General features: G+C 35.8%; 1 protein-coding gene across 1 annotated transcript; it reads left to right on the forward strand.

The window, feature by feature from the left end:
* The first annotated feature begins 855 nt into the window (after positions 1 to 855).
* On the forward strand, positions 856 to 25,504 carry LOC135205773 (homeobox protein NOBOX-like). The gene is made up of 5 exons (XM_064236912.1): positions 856 to 1,009; positions 4,114 to 4,142; positions 17,215 to 18,026; positions 19,587 to 19,716; positions 24,587 to 25,504. Exons 1-5 carry the CDS (start codon positions 856 to 858, stop codon positions 25,502 to 25,504), a joined length of 2,043 nt encoding a protein of 680 aa, XP_064092982.1.

The raw sequence follows: 25,504 nt of genomic DNA on the forward strand, positions 1-25,504 counted from the left end.
CAATGTCAATAATTCTGCCTGGAAAAGTTCCAGACACTGTCAACGATTCTGCCTGGAAAAGTTCCAGACAATGTCAATAATTCTGCCTGGAAAAGTTCCAGACACTGTCAACGATTCTGCCTGGAAAAGTTCCAGACATTGTCAACGATTCTGCCTGGAAAAGTTCCTGACATTCTCAACGATTCTGCCTGGAAAAGTTCCTGACATTGTCAACGATTCTGCCTGGAAAAGTTCCAGACAATGTCAACGATTCTGCCTGGAAAAAGTTCCAGACAATGTCAACGATTCTGCCTGGAAAAAGTTCCAGACACTGTCAACGATTCTGCCTGGAAAAGTTCCAGACACTCAACGATTCTGCCTGGAAAAGTTCCAGACACTGTCAACGATTCTGCCTGGAAAAGTTCCAGACACTGTCAACGATTCTGCCTGGAAAAGTTCCAGACAATGTCAATAATTCTGCCTGGAAAAGTTCCAGACACTGTCAACGATTCTGCCTCGAAAAGTTCCAGACACTGTCAACGATTCTGCCTCGAAAAGTTCCAGACACTGTCAACGATTCTGCCTGGAAAAGTTCCAGACACTGTCAACGATTCTGCCTGGAAAAGTTCCAGACAATGTCAACCATTCTGCCTGGAAAAGTTCCAGACACTGTCAACGATTCTGCCTGGAAAAGTTCCAGACAATGTCAACCATTCTGCCTGGAAAAGTTCCAGACACTGTCAACGATTCTGCCTGGAAAAGTTCCAGACACTGTCAACGATTCTGCCTGGAAAAAAAGTTCAGACACTGTCAACCATTCTGCCTGGAAAAGTTCCAGACCACTGTCAACGATTCTGCCTGGAAAAGTTCCAGACAATGTCAACCATTCTGCCTGGAAAAGTTCCAGACACTGTCAACGATTCTGCCTGGAAAAGTTCCAGACAATGTCAACGATTCTGCCTGGAAAAGTTCCAGACACTTTACTATGTTAATATGCCAACAAAGCTAAAGAATACAGGCGAAGCTGATGGTAAATAATAACTAAAGAATTTTCTTTCAGAATACAGATCCTTCAGTTCTACAATGAAAAGAATCGCAATAAAAGCAGACTAATATCTACAATGATGTAGTTACTGTAATCAGAGGACAATTACAATGTATTAGTAGCATGATCTAGCTAGGATATGATTCGGGAACACACTGACGAAATATTCACGCGTTTTGCAACATGCAAAATACTACTATGCAACGTCATTCGAACGCTTCTGCAAAGCAGGCATCAAATCCTGGTGTTGAATTGAATATAGAATCTATGCGAAAGGCCAAGCACTGGAAGCAATGAGGTCATTCATGGCTGAAACGAAAATTGACAGTAAAAGGTTTGAGAAGTGTAACAGGAGGAAAACCTCAAAGCAGTTCTTAGGGGAGGGTGGAAAGTAAGGTGGAAGAAAGAAAATATGAAAGGAGGTACAGTAAAAGGAACGAAAGTGGTTGCAGCTAGGGGCCGAAGGCACGCTGCAAAGAACCTTGAGTAATGCCTACAGTACACCGACGGGGGTAACGCCCTCCTACCGGGGGATTTCGGGTGTGTTAATAGTAAGTAAATTCTTAACGGCATCTCTCATGTCTCTTGATGTGGTACGATCGAAGAGGGAAAACTGTGCAATATTTAGATGATCGACATCCCAATCTAGTGTATTGATCGTTTATGCAATTCAGGAGTAAGTTAAGGAACTTAACTATACTCTGTTTTTTTCCATCTGTCCATCCGCCTGTGGTGTTTTCGCATGGTAACACTGCGTCCCGGGCTTTAAGTTGCGCTATGTGTAAGTTTTAGGCAAATAAAAGGATATCTGGGTGTACATTTGCAACGGGAAAGTGTTTTAATAATTTACTGTATGCTAATTACACCGTTAATATTCGAAATAGAATATTATTTAAAACCCGGGACGCAGTGTTACCATGCGCAAACGCCACAGGCGGATGGACAGATGGAAAAAAAAACAGAGTATAGTTAAGATCCTTAACTATAGTGTGACACCCTTTCTTCCTCAAGGGGGCGTGTTTAGTATACAGACCCGTTGGGGGTTACCGTATAAACACAGACAAAATAGAAAAAGATTGTAAATATTACAAAGATAATAACCCCTGAAATATTAGTCCCAGATAACGATCCCCAAAACCCCTGAGGGTCATTGTGTAGCTAAGATTCATAATATTTTCTATTTTATTACTTTAATTGCCACCATAAATTAATGTGACTTTTTTTCCTCCTAGTCAAAATGTGACTTGTTTGTGAGTTTTTTCCTGACCTTTTTCCTAGCTAAAACTGTGACTTTTTTCTCCTAACCAAAACTGTGACTTTTCCTGACTTTTTTTTCCTAGTCAAAATGATAACTTTTTCTAACTTTTTCCTAGCCAAAATTTCGACGATTTCTTTGACTTTTTTTCCCTGACTTTTTCCTGGCCAAAATGGTGATATTATTCTTGTGACTTTTTTTCCTACGAAAAATTGTGACTTACTTTTTTCGTAACCAAAATTGCGACTTTTTTTTTTTTTCTAACCAAATTTTGACATTTTCTGTGACCTTTTTTTCTTAGCCAAAATAGTAACATTTTCTGTTGCTTTTTATCGTGTGACTCCCCCTCCCACCCCCGTAATCAATGTATTATTCGGGGAGATGAAACTATACATACACAGGATCTCACACTTAATTTAGCAGTTCAAAGATGAGACTGTTAATTGCGTTGTTCTTTGGAGTTATGTAAAAAAAAAAGGGCTTAATTACGAATGCACTGAATCTGGATTTGAACTCGCTCAGCAATGATCATATGCCGATCTGTTCAATGCAATATGCATTAACGGTGAAATATGCATTTAACGAAAATTTGCATTGACAGGGAAGTATGCATTTACACAAAAAATTTGCGTTTACAGGGAATTATGCATTTACGGGGAAATCTGTATTTACGGGAAATATGTATTTACAGGGACATTTGGATCTACAGGGAAATATACACTTATGGGGACATATGCATTTACTGGGAAATATGCATTTGCAGGGGAATTATGCATTTACGGGGATATATGCATTAACAGGGAAATATGCACTTATAGGGCGAAATTTGCATTTACAAGGGAATATGCATTAACAGGGAAATATGCACTTATAGGGCGAAATTTGCATTTACAAGGGAATATCCATTTACTGGGAAATATGCACTTACAGGGACATTGCATTTACAAGGGAATATCCATTTACTGGGAAATATGCACTTATAGGGACATTGCATTTACAAGGAAATATGCATTAAAAGGGAAATAATCGGTATATATATATATATATATATATATATATATATATATACATATATATATATACATATATATATATATATATATATATATATATATATATATATATATATATATATATATATATATATACATACATACATACATACATATATATATATATATATATATATATATATACATATATATATATATATATATATACATACATATATATATATATTATATATATATATATATATATTAAACCAAGTCCTTCAAGAAGGGCTAATGACATAGCACCACCACCACCACACTCAAACTCAAAGAATCGTCTACAATATAACGAGAGGGAAACATTCGATTCTAGCCACTTTTCGAAAGACCAATATGAAAGCAATTTCCCAGAACTTACAGAAACCAATTTTGGACAGAATATATTTTCAATTATATTGTATTTGATTTCGGAATTCATTTGTGCTTGATCGGAATTTTATATTTGTAAGTTTACAGCGATGACGTTCTAAAATATTCGTCTTCTTTTGTTTGTTTGCATGGTGTTTTTACGTTGCATGGAACCAGTGGTTACTCAGCAACGGGACCAACGGATTTACGTGACTTCCGAACCACGTCGAGAGTGAACTTCTATCACCAGAAATACACATCTCTCACTCCTCAATGGAATGGCCGAGAATCGAACCCGCGACCACCGAGGTGAGAAGCAAATACCAAACCAACCACGCCACTGAGGCTTCTAACGCATTTTCTCCCTTGAATATCCGTTTCAACGTGAATGTATATTTTAAGTATATTTCTTTGAGCTTTGTTTTATATTTCAGGCTCTGATGACGGAAACATCACTGCTATGGTATTTATCTTCTTATTTAAATCTATTCCTTATACAAACATACATACATAGTATATACATATATACATTTATGTGTATGTATTATTCCTCTTTATATTTAAATCTATTCCTTATACATACAAATATACATATATAGTACATACATTTATACATATATGTGTGTGTATGTATTATTCATCTTTATATTTAAATCTATTCCTTATGCATACAATAATACATGGTATATAGATATACATACATATGTGTGTGTATGTATATATTTGTACACATATACGTAACCTAACTTTCCAAGAGGAATTACTTTTAAGCAAAAGGCTCCAAGTCTGGACTCTCTCTCTCTCTCTCTCTCTCTCTCTCTCTCTCTCTCTCTCGGGGACCCAGAGTAATCATGGACTAAAATAATAAAAACCCAGAACGCGTTTTGCGACCTGATCCGTTCAGAAGGAACCGCCGGGAGGCCGACGGGAGGCCCCCTGGTGACCCTGACCGGAAGTGGGCGTTTCCCTAAATGCTAAACAACCGCGATTAGAATAATGCAAGGCGAATTCATTGCGTGCAACGGCCGCACTGCGCCGACGGCGTTTATAGCGAGGCCGGAGGCAACGCCAGGGAAAAAGGTAGTGATGAGACACTGCATCACCATCATTGCCCTCCATCGAGTGTCCCCCGTGCGCCTCCGCCCGCGCGCGCGCAAGAGGGGCGCGACCGCCAGCCCCCGAACTGTCAAAAACCGACCTTACGATCATGCCCCATAGAGGCGAAAGCGCCGACGCACACACTCACCTCGCACGCGCCCCGCAGACTGAACAGATTTGCAATCATCTATCCTCATTTCATTGTTTATTCAACACCTCGCCGTGACAGCCAATCAGGAGGGTGGACCGGCGGAGGGGGGCCGAGCGAGGCAGCCATTGGACGCTTCCATGGACAGGCCGCGCCCCCTTTCCGCCAGCGAGCCAATCGGCGGCGGTCGTCGGGCAAGTGTTGCTTTCAGGTGTTCAAAGTTTCTCCATTGCAGGCTCCTTCGAAGAAGTCGGAGGGCGAATGTATATATATAGTAAGTGGTTTTTAGCTACTTTCCAGTGAGGGTTTTTCAAGTGCTCCGGGGCCTTCGTATATCGGCTCGTCTGAATCATAAAGGTGAGGTTTTAATTTGAATTAATAATAATTAATAATAATGTTATTTTATCCTTTGTATTTCTCCAGGTGGCAATACGAACAATTATCGATCGCGAAATATTATGAGTCATATATAATAATAATAATAATAATAATAATAATAATAATAATAATAATAATAATAATAATAATAATAATAATTGTCCGACAAATAATTTTGATTTTAAAAATATTTTGAAATAGTCATATTATATATATATATATATATATATATATATATATATATATATATATATATATATATATATATATATATCACTATAACAGGGTACACGTACAAATGACAACCATCGCTTTTCAACAGATTATTAAAATTCTAAAACAAATAAGAAATAAAAATACTCAATTTCATTATAAACAGATACGAATGGACCCTTTCCAAGTTATAGGTAATTAGTTTTATTGACGTCACAGCTGCTATGGCTTCTAAAACAATTAATCTCTCAACGAGACAGATATCACTGGTCCCTCTGATACATTTTATTAACACTCTCACTCAGTATTTTAATATATCCACTCACTATCTTCATTTATCCACTCACTATTAATACGTTCACTCAACTTCTTAATATAACCACTTACTATCTTAATATAGCCACTCACTATAATATATACACTCACTATCTTAATATATACACTCACTATCTTAATATATCCCATTCACTATCTTAATACATCTACTTACTATTTTAATATATCCACTTATTATCTTGATGTATCCATTCAGCATCTTAATATATACAGTCACTATGATGTATCTATTCACTATCTTAATATAACCACTCACTATCTTCACATATCCACTCACTATCTTAATACGTCCACTTACTATTTTAATATAGTCACTCACTATCTTGATATATCCAATCATTACCTTAAAATATGTGCAATCCGAGTAACTATTTTTGCTTATATCGATATACTCTCTGTTACTATTGCTATTATTATTATTATTATTATTATTATTATTATTATTATTATTATTATTATTATTATTATTATTATTATTATTATGCTTCAAAAGAGTAAATATTTATATTTTCAAAGTTTTCACAATGGCACATAAATCAGTCATCGATATTAATTATCTCAACAACAAACAAGCAAAAAAAAAAAAAAAACCGAAGTTTCTCCGGCACAATCGAGTTTTCTGTACATCGGATAATGCCGTATGAAACTCTCACCCACGGCCCATGAAGCTTTCAGTCACGGCCCGGTGGTGGCCTGTATTGTTGGCACCTACTGCGAGGCCAGACGTACGATCACGTTTAATATTTATCTTCAAACCTAATTCCTTGTTATTTCTAGTCGCCATTCTTGGGTTTCGCTTTTCATTGTCGCATTTATTTATTTATTTATTATTACTATTTCAATGATTAGGTTATAGTCTGATGCATTTACCACATTAAACTATATATTGTAATAATACCATTATTACACATTAATAACCAACGGGCAAATATTTATATTACCTTATTAACGTATATTGTAACAATATCATTAGCACACATTACCCAGTTCCTCGTTGAACGAGTGGGTTACGTGCTCGCCTACCGATTTGGTAGCCAGAGTTCGCTTCCCCGCTCCGCCTATAGGTGGAATCAGAGGAATGTATTTCTGATGATCAGAAATTCACTTCTCGATGTAGTGCGGTTCGGATTCCACAATAAGCTGAACGTCCAGTTGCTGGGTAAACCAACTGGTTTCTAGCCACGCAAATAAAAATCTAATCCATTAATAGCTTATTACTCAAAATTACCATTGATATCTAGCACAGTGTTTTGATATTAACAAGAATAAACTTCATGAATCACAGAGTTACTGTCGGATCGTACATAACTTGCGTAATTCATGGTTATCGCGGTAATTACGTAATTACAAGGCTGAAAAGGACTCTCTCTCTCTCTCTCTCTCTCTCTCTCTCTCTCTCTGTGTGTGTGTGTGGTAGGATAGCGTTTATTATAATATCGACAAGGGATACTGAAATATAATTTTGTAAAAAATAATAAAAAATAAAAATAAAATGATAAATAAAATAAAATTAAAATAAAAAATACACAATAATAATAATTATTTAATAATAATAAAAAATGATAAAAAATGATAAAAATTAATAATACAAAATAATAATAATAATAATAATATTAATGATAATAATAATAATAAGATAATAAAATATATAATAATAATAATAAAATACAAAATAAATGATAAGTGATAATAAAATAAAAATAACACTAATAAAAAATTATAAAATAATACAAAAAAATGATAATAATAAGCGCCATTATGTAACCACATATTTTCTGTGTATAACACAGGCAGTCTGCGGTCAACAGACTTCGCATTTAACTACTACAAGATCTTGAACAAACAAATGCATAGCAACGTTGTGTACTTGATATAATATAATCAATATGATGCAATCACAAAATAAATTAAAAAAAAAAAGTTTTGGAGCGTCGGAATTAAAAAAAAAATTATTGATTGATTTTAAAAATGTATTTATCTATTTACTTATTTATTTATTTATTTATAAAAGTTAAAGCTGGGGCAGATGGTAAATTAATATGATGCATTCACAAATTTTTTTTTTTTAGTTTTTGAAGCGTCGGAATTTGTAAAAAAAAAATTATTGATTGATTTTTAAAATCTATTTATTTATTTATTTATAAAAGTTAAACCTGGGGCAGATGGTAACCACCTCACCCAGTGACCCAAGTGTACTCAAACTAAACAAGTAAAAATACTGCAGAAGTTCCTCCGGCGCAGTCGAGTTTTCTGTACAGCATATAACCCTGTATGATACACTCAGCCGCGGCCTACGAAACCTTCATCCACGGCCCGATGGTGGCCTATGTTGTTTGGCACCTATAGCGACGCCAAACGCGATCATGGCTAAATTTAACCTTGAATAAAATAGAAACTACTGAGGCTAGAGGGCTGCAATTTGGTATGTTTGATGATTGGAGGGTGGATGATCAACGTACCAATTTGCAGCCCTCTAGCCTCAGTAGCCCTTAAGATCCGAGGGCGGACAGAAAAAGCGCGGACGGACGGACGCACAAATAGCCAACTTAGTAGTTTTCTTGACGGTATTTAGATTTCCTCCCAATATGAATATTGGCCGGTTACTAAGAAGTATATCGCTGAGCCAGAGAAGCGAACAATGAGAAAAATAGAAAAAGATAATATATTAAGATATAATTCGCTAAATTCTGCCATTTTATTTAACAGAATTTGTTTAAGGGAGGGTTCTTTTTCCAAAATAATAATAATAATAATAATAATAATAATAATAATAATAATAATAATAATAATAATAATAATAATAATTTTTTCAGGCGGAGGCCGACGAGGCGGAACCTTAATGGGATAGAAACACAAAATTACAAAATGGGAGAGAAAAAAAAGGGGGGGGGGGCAGGGGTGGCGGGGGACCAATCCCGTAGAATTAAAGACAGCAGGAGTCAGGTGACACAGGAATAAAAAATACCAAAGACTGGCAGTAGGGGAAAAGCAATAAACACCAGCTAGAAATTGCCGTGTGGGCGATGTTACTTGAGGAAGAAACATGGCTTGTTCCGACCTCCAGCTTACTCGCAACGCGTGCACGATTTTCCAAACCTCACGCATATATTGTAAGCATTATTTTCCTAACTTTTAAAGTAAATCAAAACTTGCTCAAATATCCGGTCAAATAGAGCAGTTTCACCAACGAAAATTAAAATCAATATGCCATATTTTTTTAGAAATATATTTTTTCTGTATTGTTTAACAAGTGCATTATTTATTTTTTTACATTTTCATTCTAATAAATAAATCGTAAATATTCTATCCTACGATTCCTGTATCTTTAACATGTAACACTTTTCTCAGACCTTTCTAGGCTCCTCCATAGACCTTTCCTAACCCCCCACACCAAGAACAACAACAACAACAAAGTTGTTTGTAGGCTTACTCCACGGGTAAGCGAAAATAACCTTTGCAATGACAGACGCGAAATGGAAATGCACAGAGAAAAAAACATATCAAGTTATTTAATAGAACGTTTAACACAACGAGATTTTAATGACAGTAGTACTGCAATATAAACACAATTAATTTTGCCTACTTGGTACTATAGTAGATTCACATCACCCGTGCATTTGATGTTTAGGCCAGTCCCTTACGACGCTCCTGATTAGCTGTTGATAAGCCAATCACAGGGCTGAAAACTCTCAGTCTCTCGAGAGAGTTAGCATGGGCAGGATGTATGTTCCACCTCTCCTCAGGGATACGCCTTTCAAAAATATTCCTGAAGAGAGGTGGAACATATATCCTGCCTATGTGAACTCTCTCGAGAGAGGCTGAGAGTTTCCAGCCCTGTGAGGGGCTTATCAGCAGCCAATCAGGAGCGTCATAAGGGACTGGCCTAGACATCAAATGCTCGGCTGATGTGAATCTACTATTTAGTACTAGATAAGCAATGATATGCCATATCTCATCTCTTCCCTCTCTGCTGTTGTGTTATTGAAAACGACCAAGCGCTGGGACCTATGAGGTCATTCAGCGCTGAAAATGACAGCAGTTGTACTATGAAACAATCGTTAGGAGAGGGTGGAAAGTAAGATGGAAGAAAGAGAATATGAACGGAGGTGGAGTAAAAGAAATGAAAGATGTTGTAGCTAGGGGCCGAAGGGACGTTGCAAAGGACCTTATGTAATGCCTACAGTGCGCCGCGTGAGGCGCAATGGCGACACTATACCCCACCTGGAAAGTATTTGAAAATATTATGATCAATTTTGCTGCATCCATACTAAAGGCTGCGTCTAAATTTTGCGTTAATCAAAATTTAATTATTTTCTCTTTATTCTTATTCGTAAGTTTACTCTCGCTGATGAGATAGTATATAGTGACCAATACGACTTCATAAATTAGACGAATTTAATGATCTAAATCGCTTGTCTATCACTATAAATTCAAAAACAGAAAGTAATTCGAAATTTTTTTTTTTATTAAGAGAGGTGAACACATCCTATAAATCTGTCTTGGAAAACATGTACTGAAATACATTAAAATCATATTCCGCTAAGAGATGTTAGGATTTTGAAAAAAAATAATAGTAAATAAATAAATAAATAAAAATAAAAATAAATAAATAGACTTTAGTTTTTGGGTATCTTTTCTACATACTGACCCCGCCCCCCAAGGCCTTTTGGAGGTCGGTACCCACGATTAGTATTTCTTGGGGTCATGATCTTTGCGATATTGACAAGTCTTTTGTTTATATTTATACGGAAATCCCCGACGGGCTTGTGGTACTAAACACGCCGCTAATCCCCGACGGGCTTGTTGTACTAAACACGCTGCCAAGGTGGGTATATACATACTGGGTTAAAAAACATTGAGGGTCACCAGCTATGAGAGATTCATTTATTTTACACATATTTAACAAAAAATAATGGGTGTTCTTTTATATTTAAAATGTAATCAAAAGAAAAAATATATATTGGGAAGCCACAGAGCGACAAATATGTCAAGCTAAAAGACATTATTCACTTTTAGCAGATTTGATTACCATTTTCCACGAAACGATAAATAAGGGGGGGCGGGGGATCTTTTAGACCAGCGACCCCGACTTAGGATCAGGTTGGGAAGAAGACAAAAATTTTCATGTTATTCATTTGGCGTAGAAATTCACTTAACTGAAATGGAGGGTTTTGTTCATTTGACTATACTAAGATGAGCATGTGAAATACGAAACTAACATTGTAAAGGTACGAAACTAACATTGAAAATGTACTAAAACTAAATCTGTAAAGTACGAAATTAACATTGTAAAGGTAGGAAACTAACATTGTATTGATAGGAAACTAACTTTGTATTGATAGGAAACTAACATTGTAAAGGTAGGAAACTAACATTGTATTGATAGGAAACTAACATAGTAAAGATACGAAACTAACATTGTATTGAGAGGAAACTAACATTGTAAAGGCAGGCAACTAACATTGAAAATGTACTAAAACTAAATCTGTAAAAGTACGAAATTAACATTGTAAAGATACGAAATTAACATTGTATTGATAGGAAACTAACATTGTAAAGATACGAAACTAGCATTGTAAAGGTAAGCCTTTTCTAATGGTTACTGAATAAAAACATAGGTTCTCTAATAGATTAAAATAATGCGTTTTACAACATTGAAAACATTACAAATGACAGATTCTTACAAATGAAAGGCATTTGTCTATTTAAAAAGCCAGTTTTGAACAAGTTTCAATAATAAATGACTCATAAAAAGACACTTCATTAAAATAAATTGACACAACCTACAAGTATTTCATTTATGAAATGTATATATAAAAATTAAAATCATATAGTTAAAACAATAACGCCATTCGTGAATTTTTTTTACTTTAAAAATTAATATGAAAATATAAAAAATATTCCAAGCTTTTCATGGACGCAATCTATATATTTTTTTTTGAAATTTATATAATAAATATTACAAAAATCTCATTAAATAATCAAGGCAATACATAAATTTTTTTTTTTTGCAAAGTTATATTCAATTATTGAAAAAAACTGCATCTTTTATCTTCTCCAATTTTCTATCGAAAAAAATGTTTCATCTTTCATAGTTTTCAATTTTCTATTGAAATTATTTTTATCTTGTTTTTTTTATTTTATGTTGCAAACAATTTTTTTTTACCTTTTTCAATTTTCTATTGAAAATAAATTGTAACTTTTATATTTTTCAATTTTCTATTGAAAAAATGTATTTACCTTATACAATTTTATATTGAAAAAAGTTTATCTTATATCTTTTTTCAATTTTATATTGTAAATAATTTTGTATCTTTTACAGTTTTCAATTTTTTTTATTGAAAAAAATTTGTATCTTTATTTTTCAGTTATTTTTTTTATCTTTTTCAATTTTCTATTGAACAAAATGATCTTTTATCTTTTTCATTTTTCTATTGAAAAAAATTTCTTTTATCTTTTTCATTTATCTATTGAAAAAAATTATCTTTTATCTATTTCAATTTTCGATTGACAAACATTCTGTATCTTTATCTTTTTCAATTTTCTATTGTAAAAAATTTTATATTTTATCTTTTCACATTTTCTATTGAAAAAAAATGTGTATCTTTTATCTATTTAAATTTTCTATTGAAAAAATGTTGTATCTTTATCTTTTTTAATTTTCTAATGAGAAAAATTATCTTTCATCTATTTCAATTTTCGATTGAAAAACGTTTTGTATCTTTACCTTTTTCCAATTTTCGATTGAAAAAATGCTTTATCTTTTATTTATTTCAATTTTCTATTAAAACAAATTTGTATCTTTATCGTTTTCAATTTTTTATTGAAAAAATTCTGAATCTTTAATCTTTTTCAAATTTTTATGGACAAAAATTTTATCTTTTTAAATTTCCCATTAAAATTTTTTTTATCTTTTATCGTTTTCAACTTTATATTGAAACACAAATTTTTAATCTTTTATGCTTTTGAATTTTCCATTGAAAAAATTCTGTATCCTTCATCTTTTTCAATATTATATTAAAAATAAAATTAAAATAGGCCTTCTTTCTTTTATTCAAAATTTACACAAAGCGAAGTAAAAATTCTCAACAGAAAATTGTGAAAAATTTTACTTAAGTAATAAAAATATGGTACTTTATATTTCATTATAAAAAGACCGGACAAAAAATAAGCGTCCAATTCTTGAAAGAATAATTCAATATCTTTATTGTAAAGACATTCAATTATATTTCAATAGATATTTTTTTTCAAAATCTTCCTCTAATGTAACATAAGATATCCTATTTTTTTTTAATTCAGTAAATAAATTTGCTCTTTTACTACTGAGAAATATTTTTTATTTCCTTGTGGGTAAATTTTTAATTATTTTATTAAATACTGAAAAATTGACCAAAGGAGATTCATTTACAAATGCTTTTTTTGAAATCTTGAGAAAATAAATAATGAAGCATCTTTTTTTGTAAAAAGCGTTATTTTCCCAGTGGCGTATGATCTTAATATATATATATATATATATATATATATATATATATATATATATATAATATATATATGTATATATATATGATATTATATCTAGTATATATATATATATATACTATATCTATATATATATCTAATATTCCCAGAGAGAAAAGATTTATAGAGTGCGTATTTTTTTTAACGAGATGAATTATAATATATTTTTCATATAAATTCCTAAAGAAAAATTTTTACTAGTGCGTTATTTTCTTTTTTAAGAGAAGAATTTAAAATTTTTCTTATATAAATTCCCAGAGACAAAGATTTATAAATGCGTAAGTTTTTTTTAACGAGATGAATTTTAATATTTCTTTTATATAAATTCCCAAAGAAAAAGAATCACAAGTTTGTCACGACATGATTTTTAATATTTTTTATATAAATTCCCAGCGAAAAAAGACTTACAGAATACGTTCATTTTTTTGAACACACGAGATGATTTTTAATATTTTTATATAACAAATTCCCAGATAAAAAGATTTACAAGTGTGTTAGTTTTTTTTACGAAATCATTTATATTATTTTATATAATATAAATCATTAACATTATTTTATATAATATAAATACCCAGAGAAATTTTATTTTTTTTGACGAAATGGCTTTTAATACTTTTGTTATTGATGAATCTCCAGAGAGAGAGAGAGAGAGAGAGAGAGAGAGAGAGAGAGAGAGAGAGAGAGAGAGAAATGTCCTCTTAGTATCGAGAATACAGTCGACAAGGACACGAAACGTCCCAAAAATTCGAAAGAATAATAAAAGCATTTAGATATGAACAAAAGACGAACGCTCTATTACGGGGACTCATCCAACGTGATGGATGATGTTCAACCACGAAGCCGCGGGTACAGAGCTCTCTCTCTCTCTCTCTCTCTCTCTCTCTCTCTCTCTCTCTCTCATCTCTCTCGAGTGGAATGAAAGAAAAATGATTCGTCGTGGAGAAAAAATGATGAAATGCAATTATCTGGGTATCCCTGGGATTTCGCATTTGTTTAGTTTTGCATGCCAAGGGGGGTATATGCAGGGTAGGGTAGACAGGAATAATTCAGCGTTACTTGGGGGGGGGGGGTGGGGGGGGGGGGGGGTAGCGGGGAGGGAGGTGGGAGGAGGTTTCTCCAAGCCAGGGCACGGCGCCCTAAGTTAAGTCGGGGGGGGGGGGGGGGGAGGTTCTGGTTATAGGTCAGGATATCCATGTCCCCCTATAGACTACGTCTCCATCCGCTCCTTTAACCAACTCAGAATGCTTCCGATCAAAATATACATTTGCTGCGCTGGTGACCGTAATTGCTGGGACATTAGACATCTTCGTAGCTTTTATACGAATAATATAGAAATGATCGTAAGCGTGGGCTGAAAATGGCAGGCTATGGATTAAAAGTACTATATTAATCGGTGTCAATTTCAGCATTAAAAGTACTATAATAATCGGTGTCACTTTCAGTAGACAACAGAATATTGTAGATATTATTAGAACCCGCTTTCAAGATGAAATGGCGCGGTACTAATACGACGTTAATTTCAAATCGTTTGTCATTAAAATTTGTTGTCATGATGGGTATACATTTATAGAGCGCTGTAAATGTACCCAGAGGAGGAAGCATTCGTACCTCATAATTACTTTTGAGATTAGTGTCATTGGGTATTTCGGTGTGTGTGTGTGGGGGGGGGGGGGTGGGGGGGGGGGGGGTGAGGGGGCCCCTTGATACAACATCACAACTCATGCGAATGTGCTTGATCTTTATTCTGATCTCTATTTCATGAAAAGAGCGCTAAATCTTATTTCTGGCGATTTTCATTCTAGAATGGTTTTATTTTTTCTTACGCTGCTCGTGTGCTATATATAACAAAGAAACCCATTACTTATTCTTCTCTCCCTCTTGAATGAATCACTTGGCAATGGTGGATGGGATAAGGATATGTCAAACTTCCTTCACTGCCTGGCTGACGGGGGTTTGAAAACGACAGAAAATTATACATTTTCATTCTAAAATCCTCCTCTGTGGGGGTAAACGAAGCCACGTGTCTTTCTTTCGGTTAGGGGGACAAACCAGCTGTACCCCTGACTAATTTTCATTTTATTTTATTTATTTATTTATTTTTTCCACCATCGATCCCTACTTCACAAGTACTAGACGAGTATTTTCTCTAGCGTCTCAGTATATTGAAAACGGGAGCGAATCTCCGTAGAGTGTTTACCATTTTCAGCTTTTTATTCCACTTCTGATAATTTCTTTTTTTCACGTCTCCTGACTATCTACAACTTGCCAAGTCTCGCTACTATCTCTCTCTCTCTCTCTCTTCTCTTACCTCTTGAACTTGTCATTTAGAACCAAAGGACAAGTACTAGGACCTGTGAGGTCATTCAGCGCTGAAACGGAAATGGACAGTAAATAGGTTTGAAAGGTGTAACAGTAGGAAAACCTCACAGGCGCACTTTGGAACACCTGTTAGAGAGGGTGAAATGTCAGGTGGATGATAGAATATGGACGGAGGTAAAGTAAAAGGAATGGAAGAAGTTGCAGCTAGGGGCCGAAGGGACGCTGCAAAGACCCTTAAGTAATGCCTACAGTGCACCGCGTGAGGTGTACTGACGGAACTAGCCCGCTACAAGGTCCGCACGTATAAAACTATGCAGAGATCTTCCAGTCTACTCTGAATGTTAAGGACCCATCGCAAGAAATGAAAAACAATTCAAAATGCAGCTCTTAGAAGCACAATACCTGGAATCTGTCGAACCATCAGTCAGCTAACGGTGTTCTGTAAAACACAAAAAGAGATAAAACAGATTTATTATTAGATTTCATTCAAGTATCAGTCAGCTGACGGTGTTCTGTAAAACACAAAAAAGATAAAACAGATTTATAATTAGAGTCAATTCAAGTATCAGTCGGCAAACGGTGTTCTGTAAAACACAAAAAAAGATAAAACAGATTTATCATTAGATTTCATTCAAGTATCAGCCAGCTGACGGTGTTCTGTAAAACACAAAAAATGGATAAAACAGATTTACAATTAGATTCAATTCAAGTAAATGCTGGCGGATTTCGGGGGTGGTTATATAGGACTAATATTTCTTGGACGTCATTATCTTCATGATATTGATAGTATTTTGTTTACGTTTTGATCGTCCAAAACTGGCTTGCACTAAACACGCCGCAAAAGTGGATACATATACCAGGTTAAAACCCTTTTGGGGGTCACTAGCCAAGAAAGATCTAATATTGAGTAGAATAGACTAGCGTTGATTAATTATTACTGAACATTTTATTTCAAGTGAGCAGTGTTCAGTAATAAGGCAGTAGTTACTGCATTTCCTCATAAAACATTACTGCATATTAGAACATAGTTAAAAATCTAGAATTTGAAATCGTTTCCCACTAAGGTGTTTTAATCTCAATACGTCATACATTCAGAATTTATGAGATATTCCGCTCCTGTTTATTTCAGATTATCTGTATTACCTTCCAGCGTCTAGCCATCTTTAGCACGTTACCAAACGGACTGACAGTAGGCCAATTAATTTTTCCAGAAACATAACAAGATCATTTACATTACCATACGGACTGACAATAAGTCAATTCTTTTTTCCAGAAACATAAGACCATTTACGTTACCATACGGACTGACAATAAGTAAATTCTTTTTCCCAGAAACATAAGACCATTTACGTTACCATACGGACTGACAATAGGCCAATTAATTTTTCCAGAAACATAACAAGATCATTTACGTTACCATACGGACTGACAATAAGTCAATTCCTTTCAATTCCTTTATCCAGAAACATAACAAGATCACTTACGTTACCATGCGGACTGACAATGAGTCAATTCCTTTTTCCAGAAACATAACAAGACCATTCGACTGCATGGATACCGCAAAGGAAGACTTCCAACAGAAACACCTGAGACAATTGACTCTAGAACTCTCCTACTAATGTCTCTGACGCCTCCCAAACCGCCCTCAGCCTCCGCGGTGGAAAACCAGACGCTCTCTACGACGTTCAGCCCGTCGTACTTAGACGAGAAACCTCGCGTCTCTCCTTCTGTCCAAAATGGTGATGACTCACACCAGAAGGAGAAGAACCACTACCAGAAAACCGAGGAGGCCACCAGGCATTACGAGCGGCACGCCGTGACGTCACGACTTGATGACGTATCATCCGGCACTCGGGAGAGCCTCTCGCCGATGAGGCATCCAGGGCCACAGAAGGAGGAGGAGGAGGAGCCGAAGGACCACCAGAAAGGACGCGACAGCCCTCACCCCCACCTGGCGAAAGTAGCCGACAACGAGGCGGTCTCTCCATGCGACAGATTCCCGCAGCGGCAGCCGCCGCCGGCCGGCCATTTCCGCCTGCAAGACGCGGGAACTTTCCCGCGCAAGACGGAGATTCTTCCTCGCTTCGTCGCCAAGATGGAGCCTTTGCGGGCCTCCGGTTCACCCCCTCCTCAGAATCCAGAGAAGATGGAGGTTTCTCGTACGCCAGCAGACGTCGCGGGGTACGTGTCTGCAGCCAGCGCTGCTGCTGCTGCTGCTGCAGCATACCAATCTCCAGCGGCTTCTGGTTCCCCCTACCTGAACCACGACGCTTCCCTGGGCATCAACGCGACTAGCGCCAGTTCGGCCGACGGCGCTCACGATACGGGTATACGCAGGTTGGTCGGATTAATGACGCGGTTTGTTATTTGTACGGTCTCCTATCATGTATATACTGCATGGGCATGTTGTGTATAGTACGTAAGTCAAGTAGGCTATAAATTCATAAGTATATTTTTATATATCAACTTAATCTTTTCATTCTTTTTAATGTCAATAACCTAGTAAGGGAACTTTCTTATTGGTACGATCTCCTATCGTATATATATATATAGATATATATATATTATATATATATAATAATATATAATAATATAATATATTATAAATAAGTTTTTTGTTTATACGTAATTCTATTATAAAGTCAAAATTATTTTTTCATATGTTTTAATATCTCAACTTAAATCTCTTCAATGTTTTTTTATATGTCAATGAATACTTAGGGAACTTTCTTATTTGTACGGTCTCCTATCATATATACTGCATGGACAAGTTATTTATACGTTAATTCAAGTATGTCATAAGTATATTTTCATATGTTTTCATATATCAAATTAATCGTTTCAATGTTGTTTTTTATGTCAATAACCTAGCTAGGGATCTTCTAAATACGCACCGGCAAATAAATACTCGGATATAATTCCAATATACTAACTATCTACATAAATTTTTTTTAAAATAATTACTGGAAATTCCTTAATGAAAATTTGTATAGGATGCTACGATGCTTCTCCATAAAACATTTTTAAAGAAATATTTCCAACTTCAAAGTCTGTTTTTACTGGGGGTACTAATAATCTATTCAATATTTAATGGGGTCACCTGGACTTGATGCAATTCTTTAATAGCTTAGGATAATTATATGCTAACCCTTTTGGCACTTGTTAATTATTTACTTATTTGTAGCACGTCCATTCACCGATCTACTTTTGATTGATTGATTAGTTCTTGCTGGCGTCACAACGACGAGGTTATTGACGCCGGATCTGTTTTTATAGTTTTGCAATAAGCAGGTGCCATCCCATATATCTATATATATATATATATATATATATATATATATATATATATATATATATATATATATATTTATATATATATATATATATATATATATATATATATATATATATATATATATATATATATATATGTATAAACAAAGTCAAATACCACGAAGGAAAAGTGAAACAACGGAGTGGTTGCTATAGGCCTTTCGACACTAGGTCCTTTAGCAAATGACCGCGTGTCGAAAGGCCTATAGCTTGTTTATTTGTTTGTTATTGCGTTCTTTTTACGTTGCATGGAACCACCAGCGGTTATTCAGCAACGGGACCAACGGCTTTATACGTGACTTCCGAACCACATCTCTAACCCCTCAGTGGAATGCCCGAGAATCGAAATCGCGGCCACTGAGGTGGCAGGCCAAGACCATACCGATCATTCCATTAAGGCGCTGAAAGGCCTGTGGCAGCCACTCTGTTGTTTCACTTTTCCTGCGTGGTATTCATGTATCATTTAACAGGTAAAAAATGAGTGAATGGACCATTAACACCCAATAACGAAGGTGACAGAAGGAAGGATGAAAGGAAAGGAATAATGAGGATTACTGCTTACAGGTACAGGACAGCCTTTACGAGGGAGCAGGTATCGCGCCTGGAGCGAGAGTTCCTTCGTGAGAACTACGTCAGTAGACCCAGGAGATGCGAACTAGCAGCCGAGCTACACTTACCAGAAGCAACTATAAAGGTAGAAGAAATACGACCTGTTATTTATGACTATTAGCAAAATTATAGCCGTGATGCTACGTTGGATAAACGGGTACACTGCACGCGAATTCCAAATGCAACACAGTTGATTCAAGACGGGATGCATTTCAATAAAGCGTGAAACGTTCTGCCATGCAATTATTCTGTTGCGTGCAGCTCATGAAATCTAACCTGACGTCCTTAAGGGTATTGAATTCTGGTTTCCATCTACTCACCTATGTTATATTTAACCGAAGGAAGTATCAGGTGTGGCATTTAGTTGTCTCCTATGCCCGAGTGTGACCATGCAACCAATTATCTCAGAACTTGGGCTGTGTCATGGGTTCGGTAACTGGGCATTCTTAAGTCTTTTATTGAGAGCGCACTCAAGCATGTATGTGGTTCTCTCTTGTTATGGCTATCCTGAACAGTTGTGACTCGAACAGATTCCAGAAAGCTCTCTGTACAGATCTATCTTTAAATATGTGTACCCATACATTACTGTGGATGTTTACATCTTCAATTCAAGACTCATGTTACTAATGAGTATCTTCGCTCACTCGGAGTGTAAGTCTGAAAAATACTTTCGATAAAAGACAGACGCTTGGTAATACGTCATCACAGTTTTTGGGCCAGCCTGATCAGACAAGGCATTAGAGCTGTTATACTACTCTCGTAGTTTTTTTCCTTGTTGTAAATAACAAGATTCATTGTTTGTTCCAAGCTAGAGAGGCCCATGCATCTTCTTCAGCCTAGTAATTTATGTCCCTCAGAAAAAGAATATGAACAAAGTGGGAGAGTGATAGTCAATTAACCACGCTAATGCATACAACAACAACAACAACAACAACAACACTAATAATAATAATAATAATAATAATAATAATAATAATAATAATAATAATAATAATAATAATAAAAGGAATTATTAGAGTTGACAGCTTCCTTTGCAAGACTTGTTGGTCCTACCAAAATCCAACATGAAAAGTAAAAAGTCACCTCCAAGAGGTGGACTTTAACTCACGGTTCAATTATTACAGTTAAAACGTAATACTCAACAAAAGGTAATGTTAAATTCTAGCGTTAAAATAAAAAATGCTGTTCATATACTTTCTACTCCTCTATAAATCAAAAGTCGAAGCTAATAAAGTGAAAAAAAAAACGCAATAAAAAAATAATAATAAGTTTTCAAGAAATTTCATTGAAAAAAACGAAACACCAGAAACTGAAACATTAAAAAATAAAAAAGATTAAATAATTGAATAATATCAAATGGTCTGTTGTCTCCCCTTGTTACTATTCCATGTCAGTGTCAGTAACTCAATACAGACACACATACCAATCAAGTCGTGTTATACATACATACATACATACATACATACATACATACATACATACAGTAAAAGGAGAACTTAACACTAATTATCTTGTTGACGACATTCTCACCTATAAACCTCCTCATGCTCAACAAACCAAAAAATTCTGGGACTATATTTTATTACGCTTGCCTAAAACAAGTTGGTCATGCTGAGAAAAACGTAGGACGGTAGAAAACAAAACGTATTTTACAAGTAGGCCTATGTGGTACTTGGTATTTTTTTAAAAGTAGACCTATGTGGTACTAGGTATTCGTAGACCTATGTGGTACTAGGTATTCGTAGACCTATGTGGTACTAGGTATCTTTTTTAATTAGGCCTATGACGTACTAGGTATCTTTTTATAAGTAGGGCTATGTGGTACTTAAAGTGATTATACCAACTGACCTAATATTTACAGCTCCAATATCAAGGACGTTAGTAGGCTGATTTAAGCCCAGCAATTGGCACATGGAGTTTTATTTTAAACCCCATAACTAGGCCTAACTATACTCTGTTTTTTTCCATCTGTCCTTTGGTGTTTGCATATGGTAACACTGCGTTCCGGGCTTTAAATAATATCCTATTTCGAATATTAACGGTGTAATTCGCATTCAGTAAATTATTATAACACTTTTCAGTTGCAAATGTACACCAAGATATCCTTTTATTTACCTAAAACTTATACATAGCGAACCTATTTAAAGCCAGGGACGCAGTGTTACCATGTGCGACCACCACAGGCGGATGGACAGATGGAAAAAAAAATTATAATCATACCATCTTGAACGAACTTAAAAGAAAATGTCTATAGCAGGGATGTCCAACCTGTGGCCACTCAGTGTTTGGATGCGGCCCACTATCGACTCTCATTAAAAAAAAAAAGTTTTTAGCAAATTTATCATGTAGTGAGCTAGAGAGTCTTCATGTAATTTAATTAAAATACTTTATATTTAATAAATAAAATAATAAACAAAAACAATTTAAAAAACAATATGATTAAGATGAAATTTACAACTGAGCATCCATACTGAGTTTATAATATTGTCAGTTGCTTGGTTCTGTGATGAGGCTTAGCTAGGGCTGCGAACTTAGATTATTTAAAATCTATATTTAGATTATTTGCACTTCATTTACATTTTTAAAATTGTCATTTAGACTATAGATTATTTTTGAGAATTTCTTACTATATTGACATAACATTAAATCATGATTGCCTCGTAGCCCACATAGAGACACACAATTCAAATAGTATCGTGACAACACCATGTGTGTTATGAACGTAAAATTAGGTTTTCTGATTTTAAAAAGATTGAAATTTAGTTAAAATTATTTAATGATCCATTTTCATTTCAATATGATAAAGCACCAGTTGAGTACCAACTTGAACTGATTGAGCTGCAAAGTCGGGAAGGTTTAAAAACTTTCCATAGAGAGCACACACTTCCTTTATTTTATAAGAAATTGCATTCTCTCAATGAATTCAATCAAATTATAAATTTATCCAGAAAATTATTATGTATGTGGGGAAGTACATACTCTTGCGAGCAGTTTTTTTTCCAGCATGAAAAACATTAAAACTGCAGAAAGAAATAGGTTGACTGACAGACATTTAGCAAACATTCTTAGAATTAAGAATACATCCTTCGATGCAGATATTGAAAACATTATGGCTGGAAGACAAAGTCAAAAGTCTCATTGAATTAATATTGGTTAATTAAATTTAATGGTTTTTTTTCTATGTATAGCTACATATAAACATTACAATATTTACAATGTTGTAATAAAGTGTATTCACATGGTTTTGTTTATATGTTTTTTCATTAAAATGTATTCAGATATTCTGGGGTTTTGCGGCCCAGTTAAATATTTAAGTTTGCAATGCGGCCCATTAAATTAAAAGGTTGGACATTCCTGGTCTATAGTATATTGTTGGTAAGATAAATTGTAATTTATGTTAATCAGCAATTGGTGGCGTGCTTTTGGAACGAGAGAGAGAGAGAGAGAGAGAGAGAGAGAGAGAGAGAGAGAGAGAGAGAGAGAGAGAGAGAGAGAGAGAGAGAGAGAGAATTTAAACTTCTAAAGCAGTCTACCTTAAATATAATCACCGTTTTCTTTCAAACTGGATGAGTTCTCTCTCCAATATTTAAGGCGTAACTTCGATACTTTTCTAAGCCAGGCACAACCACTTGACTCGCCCGCTAGGTTAGTTACATTAGTAGAACGATAAGTAATTGCAGATTGTATAACATTCCTAAAGTCCTTTATAAGTTTTTAAGCTTTTTTGTATCTCGTGTTTTGAATTCTTTGGTCTAAAAAAAATCAGTCTATTTTCTTGCTCGTACAGTTCATCCAAGATGCGCTCGGTAACACTGTATAGCATGTTGGAATATTCAAAGGTTGACTATACTCTGTTTTTTTTTTTTTTTTTTTTTTTTTCACCTGTCCACCCTCCAAGGGTGTTTGCGTATGGTAATACTGCATCCCGGGCTTTCGATAATTACGCTATGTGTAAGTTTTAGGTAAATAAAGGGATATCTGGGTGTACATTTGCAAGTGAAACGTGTTTTAATAATTTACTGTATGCGAGTTACACCGTTAATATTCGAAATAGGATATTATTATAATGTTGAATGTAAGCTGAATGTAACTATCTAAAGCCCGGGACGCGGTGTTACCATACGCAAACACCACAGGCAGGTGGACAGATGAAAAAAAAAACCGAGTATAGTACTATGGTAAGCAACCCTGCTCAGGTTGAGCTGCACTCAACATGCAACGCTTTCTCCAAGATGAAGGAAACTAAGCTAAGTCTGGGATAAAAGTGGAAGAGACAGGAAAATGCTTAGGTGATTCCACCAGCAGAAAATATAAATGAAAGACTGAAGACCGCTCTGGCTCTGGAGAACAGAATACTTTTAAAGAAACGTTCAGTCAGACATTCATACGTCCTCTATACAAGACATAAATGTCAATAAAATACAAATAGCAAACGTGACAATTGCTGGGTAAGTAAACTACAGCTGATATAGTAGTAGGAAGGAACCAATATGCAGTAAATGAATATAAATGATACAATGAAAAGTAATAAAAAGGGGTTACTTATATCACTAGCAATTTTCCATTATTTTAACAGACTTCTTCAAATCATATGCATACATATAAACATACATACATGCATATACACACAACACACGTTCACACACATATGATTGTGTATTCTACAAACAAAACTCATGGATATGGATTACAGTACAACTAAGGAATAAGCTATACCCACGGGGAATTATATACTACATATAAGTGCACCTTCCAAGACTTATGACTGAATACCCCGACTTACTGTAACTCGGTCTAGAACGAAAAAAGTGCAAAGGTTCGAATCATAGGTTTAGTGAATTCGATATCAAATGTGTCATTTGAACCTTAAAAGCTCATGTGTAAAACCAGTGATGTTAAATATACATACATACTTGAAATAAGCTCCACTAATTGTTTCCCTGCTACCTCAACAGGTGTGGTTCCAAAACCGAAGGATGAAGGACAAACGCCAGAGGATGGCGCTCGCTTGGCCGTACTGGGACTCCGCCCTGGCAGCCACCCTCCTCCACGCAACGCACCCCACACCCCCGCTCTTGCACCCTCTGGGATCTCACACCCACCTCGCGCCCCACCTGCCAGCCGCCCACACCGTCTCCTCCTTCCTGCCCTCTCACTTGGGGCTCGGCCATTTCCTCACCCCTCAGAGCTTCACTGCAGCAGCCACGCACCCCTCCCCCTCCCTGCCCATCAGACCGTACCCGACCCTCCTCCTTCACACGGTGCCACCCGCTGCCCAGCCCTTGCTAGCCAACCACGAGCCTAGACCGACGCTGCCTCTACCCAGGCACTGTTTGGCTGCCCTTCCTAGGCCGTGTCTGTGGGAGGAGAGTCGCCCTGTGGACATCTCCAGCAAGAGTAACTATTCTCTGTTCCCCGCGACTTTAGACGCAACGAGCGTCGGCAAGGACCTGGAGGCGTCATCTTTGTCGATAGGCGGATACCGGCAGCAACAGAGCTCCTCTTCTCCTCTCCCGCCATCTGCGAAGGGCAGGGCAGCGCATGCGTCGTCATCCCCTCACGGTCGCCAACATCACTCGTTTTCGCCCAGTGCCCCTCCTCTTCACAAAGGACCTCCTCCTCCTCCTCCTCCTCTCCTCCCCCACCCGCTCCTGCTTCTGCTCCTTCGCCCCAGGGAACCACCAATGCCACAGTTCCTACCCACACCCAGGCATCCAATGTCACCCGCGCTCCACAACACACTCACTCCCACACCGTCACCCACCCGCAACGGTCGCCAGATGTCCGTCGTTGACAAACGAAGTATTAGACTTAAAAGTCTAAAAGGCAAACGAAATCATACTGAATATCATCATTCTGTTAATAGTCAATAA

Source organism: Macrobrachium nipponense, chromosome 24 (assembly GCF_015104395.2).
Source record: "Macrobrachium nipponense isolate FS-2020 chromosome 24, ASM1510439v2, whole genome shotgun sequence".
NCBI lineage: Eukaryota > Metazoa > Arthropoda > Malacostraca > Decapoda > Palaemonidae > Macrobrachium > Macrobrachium nipponense.